At 54.1% G+C, this 7,612-nt stretch overlaps 1 protein-coding gene across 5 annotated transcripts in view; it reads left to right on the plus strand.

The window, feature by feature from the left end:
• PTCD1 (pentatricopeptide repeat domain 1) overlaps nt 1-7,612 on the plus strand; it is an 18,721-nt gene that overhangs the window by 7,373 nt on the left and 3,736 nt on the right. For all 5 annotated transcript variants that reach the window (XM_032266440.1, XM_032266438.1, XM_032266437.1 and 2 more), the window contains 4 exons: nt 2,523-2,741; nt 3,152-3,253; nt 4,461-5,282; nt 6,159-6,341. In XM_032266440.1, coding sequence (XP_032122331.1) covers nt 2,523-2,741; nt 3,152-3,253; nt 4,461-5,282; nt 6,159-6,341 — 1,326 coding nt within the window. The remainder of the gene's footprint in view (nt 1-2,522; nt 2,742-3,151; nt 3,254-4,460; nt 5,283-6,158; nt 6,342-7,612) is intronic.

The raw sequence follows: 7,612 nt of genomic DNA on the forward strand, positions 1-7,612 counted from the left end.
GAGAGACGGGGTTTCACCATGTTGACCAGGATGGTCTCGATCTCTTGACCTCGTGATCCACCCGCCTCGGCCTCCCAAAGTGCTGGGATTACAGGCTTGAGCCACCGCGCCCGGCCCATTTTTTTGTATTTTTAATAGAGATAGCATTTTAGCACGTTGGCCAGGCTGGTCTTGAACTCCTGACCTCAAGTGATCCACCCATCTTGGCCTCCAAAAGTGCTGGGATTATAGGCATGAGCCACTGCACCTAGCCCTTTTTTCAGTTACATCCAATCCTTCTCTCCCACAACGTGTACACATGTGCACTCTTCTTCCAGAGCTGGCATTTTGCAAAGGGCTCTCACTCCTCCTGGAAGTGGCTTTACTTTACATCCACTCACCTCTTAGGTGTGTTATATTTGTTAATCTCGGAGCCAGGAAGCTATTGCCTTTATTTAGTTAGTCCTGTAGACTCTGCAGGAGAGACACCTCTTCTGCAGCCAGAAACTGAAGGTGCCTGGGAACCCTAGGCTTCTCGTTATTTGAGACATACTCTCATGGTCTCTAGTTGGAAGCAAGGGGAAGAAATTGCAGTGACAGATGATAAATTACCATTACATCCTTTTTAAAAAATTTTATTTTTGGCCTGGTGCGGTGGCTCATGCCTATAATCCCAGCACTTTGAGAGGCCGAGGCAGGCGGATCACAAGGTCGAGAGATCAAGACCATCCTGACCCACATGGTAAAACCTGTCTCTACTAAAAATGCAAAAATTAGCTGGGCATGGTGGTGTGCTCATGCAATCCCAGCTACTTGTAAGGAGGCTGAGGCAGGAGAATCACTTCAACCCGGGAAGCAGAGGTTGCAGTGATCCGAGATTGAGTCCTTGCATTCCAGCCTGGGAGATAGAGTGAGACTCTTTTTTTTTTTTTTTTTTTTTGAGACAGAGTCTCACTTTGTCTTTTTGAGACAAAATTATTATTATTTTTTGAGACAGAGTCTTGCTCTGTCGTCAGGCTGGAGTACAGTGACATGATCTCTGCTCACTGCAACCTCCGCCTCCCAGGTTCAAGCGATTCTCCTGCCTCAGCCTCCCAAGTAGCTGGTACTACAGGTGCACACCACAATGCCTGGCTAATTTTTGTATTTTTAGTAGAGACTGGGTTTCACCATGTTGGCCAGGCTGGTCTCAAACTCCTGACCTCAGGTGATCCACCTTGGCCTCCCCAAGTGCTGGGATTATAGGCGTGAGCCACCACGCCCAGCCAAAAGTTATTATTTTTTATTGTTTTTTATTTTATTTATTTTTGAGACAGGAGTCTTGGCTCTGTCCCCCAGGCTGGAGTACAGTGGCATGATCTCGGTTCACTGCAACCTCCCCCTCCCAGGTTCATGCGATTCTCCTGCCTCAGCCTCCCGAGTAGCTGGGATTATTAAAGGCACCCACCACCACCCCCGGCTAATTTTTTTGTAGAAGACATGTTGGCCAAGCTGTACTTGAACCCCTGACTTCAGGTGATTTGCCCATCTCTGCCTCCCAAAGTCCTGGGATTGGGGCACGAGCCACTGCACCCAGTCTTGTTACTGTTTTTAGTGACTCACCTGCAGTGTGTCTCCCTTATCGAGTGTAAACTCAGTAAGGACAGGCTGTGTCCGCTCTGCTAACTTCAGGGCTGGTGCCAGGCAGGTTAGCAAGTCGTCAGTGTGCCTCTGTGGAGTGCAGCAATACATGCAGAGCCTACGTCATCCTCAGTGTAGGGACTGCCATCTTTGCTTTTCAGATAAGGAAACTGAGGCACAGAGTGAGGAAGAGACATGTCCAAGGCCTCCCCACTTGAAAGCACTGGGGCTGGGATTTGAACCCCAAATGCCATGGCTTTCTGCCACTGAGCTGCCTGTTGCCTGCCCTCTGCCAGATGGACCTTCTCTGGGCAGTAGAGTGCTGGGCTTCACTAGGGATTGTCAACCTTGAGCACCTGTCTCAGTCCCCTGGAGGCTCAATAAGCTGAGTATCATCTACCTCTGGGTGTGTGACTCAGCAGATCGGGTGGCCCTGACAATGTGCATCGCGCCACTGGCTCGGGGCCACCCCTAGAGCATGGCAGCACACCCTCCACTTGCCACAGGTGTCCCTATTTTCAAGGTGATGGTGTCATCCCCATTTTCATGAGGAAGTGTTGCCCAGGACCCCTCAGGTAGTTAGCACTACAGGCCCTTTCCCCTTGACAGGGTGGCCTGAAGGTGGGGACATCAGGAAGACCCTGCTGCCAGCACCTGGGGCCTGGAGTGGGCTGACAAGTGCCCAGGGCAGGATGGCTTCTGTTTGGTCCATCTGTGGGTGTGGGCTCAGTTTTCAAAGTCCCTCGAGTGTATCTGTGTTTGAAGAGCTGGGCTCTGATGTGAACCATGGCTCTGCCTTAGAGCCCGGTGTGGTGGATGCTGTAACGGGGTCCTCTCCAGCCTCAGCCCCCTGTGGGGCGGCTGCTCACCTGTGTATACATCTGATCCCGGGCCACCACTGAGGGCTGCTTCCATCTCCACAGATGAAAAAGCGGGGCCTGGAGCCCTCAGATGCCACCTACACGGCCCTGTTCAACGTCTGTGCTGAATCTCCCTGGAAGGACTCGGCTCTGCAGAGTGCCCTGAAGCTCCGGCAGCAGCTCCAAGCCAGAAACTTCCAGCTCAACTTGAAAACGTACCATGCACTGCTGAAGATGGCTGCCAAGTGTGCAGACCTTAGGATGTGCCTCGATGTGTTCAAAGTGAGACTTCCCCTGCCTTCCTGCTCCCTGTTGTGGGGCTGGTCCCACGTGGCAGGGGCGGGGCTGTGGTGTCTATCTCTCCTCGTGCAGGAAGGCTCAGGGAGGGTGAGACAGCCTGTGTTGGGCACTGGGGTTCACAGATGGATCCGATGAAACCCTGCCCTTAGGGGCTTCAGGCTGACTGGAGGGTGTGTGTGCCACTGTGTGCTGTGTCATGCTTTGTGCACTCGAGGAAAGGCTTCCTGGAGGAGGTGTCCTTGATCTGAGTGTAGAGACAGGGTTTTGCTATGTTGCTCAGGCTGGTCTCAAACTCCTGCCTTGGCCTCCCAAAGTGCTAGGATTACAGACATGAGCCATGATGCCCAGCCTGCTGCAGGTTCTCAATGGGACCTCTTTGTTCCCTCCCCCAGGAAATCATCCGCAAAGGGCACGTGGTCACAGAGGAGACCTTCAGTTTTCTGTTTATGGGCTGCATCCAAGACAAGAAGACGGGCTTCCGGTACGCTCTCCAGGTATGTCCCTCCCACCCCACCTTCCTGCCCTGCTTTCCCTGGGCCAGGGGTGTAAAATGGTGATCCTGTGAGCACTCTTGATGGCCCTGTGCTGGGTATTTTTATATCTGTGCTCTTTTGGGAAAACCCAGCAGCCACTGCAGCCTCCGTCTACAGATGGCAGGGAGAAGAGGCTTTTGGAGGTGGAATGAGGGCAGCCCCCACCTCTCGCACTCTGCTTTGCAGTTGACTCAGACCCACTAAACTTACCATTCCTGAAAGACTGCTACACATTCACCTGGGGACTTGTTCAATCCTCCCACAGCCCCACTAGCACTTCTGCAGGTGTGACCCAGGAGTCACTCATTCATTCATTCATTTCGAGATGGAGTCTCACTGTTGCCCAGGCTGGAGTGCAGTGGCGCAATTCGGCTTACTGCAGCCTCTACCTCACGGGTTCAGAGGATTGTCCTGCCTCAGCCTCCCAAGTAACTGGGATTACAGGTGTGTGCCACCATGCCCAGCTAATTTTGTATTTTTAGTAGAGATGGGGTTTTACCATGTTGACCAGGCTTGTCTTGAGCCCCTGGCCTCACGTGATCCGACTGCGTGGGCCTCCCGAAGTGCTGGGATTATAGACGTGAACCACAGCTCCCGGTTAGAAAGCTTTTTATTTATTTTTATTTTTAAAAAATTTTAAAAATTGTTTTGTCAAAGTCTTACTCTGTCACCCAAGCTGCAGTGCTGTGGTGTGATCTCGGCTCACTGCAACCTCAACCTCCGGGTTAAGTGTCTCTCACTTTAGCCTCCTGCGTAGCTGGGACTATGTGCATGCACTACCACACCAATAATTTTTGTATTTTTAATAGAGATGGGGTTTCACCATGTTGGGCGGCCTGGTCTTGGACTCCTGACCTCAAGCAATCTGCTCGCCTTAGCTTCCCAAAGTGGTGGGATTACAGGCCAGGCGTGAACCACCACGCCTGGCCTGTTTGTTTTTTCTTTTCTTTTCTTTTTTTTTTTTTTAAATTTTTCCCCAGAAGATTTAGAATAGAGGCCTGTTTGTTTTGATGCAGTGTCTTGCTATGTTGCAGGGTCTTGTCTGGAACTCCTGAACTCAAGGGATCCTGCCACCTAAAACTCTCAAGGCCCTGGGATTCCAGGCGTGAGCCCTGCACCTGGCTGCAGGATGGGAGCACTGAGCTGATGTTTGTCTCTCCCCTGGCAGGTGTGGCGGCTGATGCTGAATTTGGGGCTACAGCCAAATCGGGACATCTACAACCTGCTGTTGGTGGCAGCTCGGGACTGTGGCCTGGGGGACCCCCAGGTGGCCTCAGAGCTGCTTCTGAAGCCCAGGGAGGAGGTGACCCTGCTTCAGCCCCCGGTGGGCAGGCAGCGGCCAAGGAGGACATCCCAGGCCAAGGCAGGCAACCGCATGTCAACCATGCTGCATGTGGAGGCCCTGGAGAGGCAGCTGTTTCTGGAACCTCAGGCACTTGGGCCTCCAGAGCCTCAGGAAGCCAGAGTGCCCAGCAAGGCCCAGCCAGAGGTGGAAACCGAGGCAGATCCCAGCCACACAGTGGAGGGCCTCACCCCAGTGGCCCAGAAGCCATCTCCTGTGGAGCTGGAAATCAACCTCCTGACCCCCAGGGCTGTCCCCACCACTGTGGTCTCCTTTGGGACAGTGACCAGCCCAGCTGACCGGCTAGCCTTGATGGGGGGCTTGGAGGGCTTCCTGAGCAAAATGGCAGAGCATGGGCAGCAGCCTGACATCAGGACCCTCACGCTACTGGCTGAGGTGGTGGAGCCTGGGAGTCCCATGGAGTCCTTGGTGCTGGCCCTCCCAGACGTGCACCAGGTGGAGGCCGACCTGACATTCTTCAACACGCTGGTGAGAAAGAAGAGCAAGCTGGGAGACCTGGATGGGGCTAAGGCGCTGTTACCGGTCCTGGCAAAGAAGGGCCTCGTCCCCAACTTGCAGACGTTCTGCAACCTGGCTATCGGGTGTCACAGGCCAAGGGACGGTCTGCAGCTCCTCACAGACATGAAGGTGAGTGGACCTGGGCCTGGGCAGGATGCCCATGGTGCTGAGGAGCACTCTGTGGCTCAGGAGGAAAATCGGGGGGAGTAGGGGTTCCCAGAGTCTCCCAGGCCCCCTACCTGGACATGACGAGCTGTGCATTGGGACAAGGAGAGTGGGTCGATGAGTTTCCAGTGTAGAGTAGTCTTCAGTCCCATTTTAGGGGAAGCAGATCTCGGTGAGTGTTTCAGAGCTGGGCATAGAGAGCCACAGGCATTCCCGTCTGGAAGAAGGTGGCCATGGGGTGACACTGAGGGGTGGGGACAGGCCTCGGCCCCAACACTCTGGAGGGATGGCAGGGATTCCTAGGGGGAAGAATTCCTAGGGGGCTAAGGGCAGTTTTCAAAGCTCTCGAGATCTTCTGTGCCTTCCACCCAGTCCCTACTGGAAGTGCTGCATACATTTCATCTGACCGTAGCAGAAGCTGCTTCCTGGGTTGTTGGGGTCCATCATCCTCTTGCTGTTTTCCCAGACCCTACCAGGCTCACCCAGCCAAGGCTCGCTGCATTTCTAGGCTGACCACCATCTTCCAGTGACTGTGTGTCACCAGGAAACTCACACCAGGGAGTGAGGAGGTGGTGTCTCCCGTGTCATTTTCTGCCCGAGTCAGTTGGTGCCTGAGAGCAGCACGGGCATCCTTTTCCACAGCTTCTTCACGGCAGAGGGGAGGGGCTGGGCTTGGCTTTCCTACTGGAAAGGGACGTTCAGCCCATCGTTGCTGCCAGGTTTGCCTTGCTGGCCCTGGCCACTGGTCCTGGGAGCTAGCCTGATTGATAGAGGGTGGGAGCTGCTGGATCCCGATGGCTGCCATCATCTTGCTGATGCTATGATGTCCGTGTGTTCTAGAAGTGCCAGGTGACCCCCAACACCTACATCTACAGCGCCCTCATCAATGCGGCCGTCCAGAAGCTGGACTACACCTATCTCATCAACATCTTGAAGGACATGAGGCAGAACAGTGTCCCAGTGAACGAAGTGGTCATCCGCCAGCTGGAGTTTGCAGCCCAGTACCCTCCCACCTTTGACCGGGTGTGTGTCCCAAGCTCAGAAGCGTATCAGCCCCTTCACCATTGCCACCCCACACCACCATCCACCCTAGTTCTGGCTCTTGGGATTGCGTTCCCATGCTTGAAACTGTCCAGCAGCTTCCCTTAGAAGTCCCTAAATCCATAGACCACATCCTGTGAGTCCCTGTCTGCATGGTTCATCTCATGTCTCAGGCCAGCCTTGCCTTTGCTGCCTGTGTCTGTACCACTGGCTTTTCATCAGTTCCCAGAGGCCACCAGCCTCTTGCCTGCCTCAGGCCATTGGTGTTCCTGCTACCTCAGGTGCCACCCACTTTCATGTGACTGGCTCCTTCTCCTGTAGGTCTTGGCTTAAGTGGCCCTCAGAGATGCCCAGCTGGCTGCCTGTCTCACCTGGGGTGAAAGTCTTCCCTCCCCACTGCTTCCCACTCTGTTCCTTTATGCCGTGTCCCACAGTCTTGGAGCATGTGCTCACAGGTGGCCCTGGCCTTCCCTGTTTCACAGGCTTCTGGAGGCAGAGGCTGTCTGCCATGCCTCCCTGGATCCCCAGCACCTGCATATTGCTGGGGGCTCTGTATAGGTTGCTGCTTGTTCAGGGACTGGGCAGGCAGTGAAGTGGCATCATCGTCTGGGGTAAATATCCAAGATTCGTTGCCTCACACCAAGGAAATCAAGGATGTGGACACATAGTGAGGTTATGGCCAGGCACGTTGTCTCTTACCTATAGTCCCAGCACTTTGAGAGGCCAAGGCAGATGGATCACCTGAGGTCAGGAGTTCGAGAACAGCCTGGCCAACAAGGCAAAACACCATCTCCACTAAAAATACGAAAATTAGCTGGGCATGGTGGTGGGTTCCTGTAATCCCAGCTACAATGGAGGCACAAGAATCGCTGGAACCCAGGAGGCAGAAGTTGCAGTGAGCTGAGATTCAGCCGCTGCACTCCAGTCTGGGCGATAGATGGAGACTCAGTCTCAAAAAAAACAGAGGTTAAGATTGGAAGTTTAAGGCCAGGCGCGGTGGCTCAAGCCTGTAATCCCAGCACTTTGGGAGGCCGAGGCGGGTGGATCATGAGGTCAAGAGATCGAGACCATCCTGGTCAACATGGTGAAACCCCGTCTCTACTAAAAATACAAAAATTAGCTGGGCATGGTGGCGCACGCCTGTAGTCCCAGCTACTCGGGAGGCTGAGGCAGGAGAATTGCTTGAACCCAGGAGGCGGAGGTTGCAGTGAGCCGAGATTGCGCCATTGCACTCCAGCCTGGGTAACGAGCGA

The sequence above is a fragment of the Sapajus apella genome, unplaced genomic scaffold (assembly GCF_009761245.1).
Source record: "Sapajus apella isolate SASKATOON/1434 unplaced genomic scaffold, GSC_monkey_1.0 scaffold159, whole genome shotgun sequence".
NCBI lineage: Eukaryota > Metazoa > Chordata > Mammalia > Primates > Cebidae > Sapajus > Sapajus apella.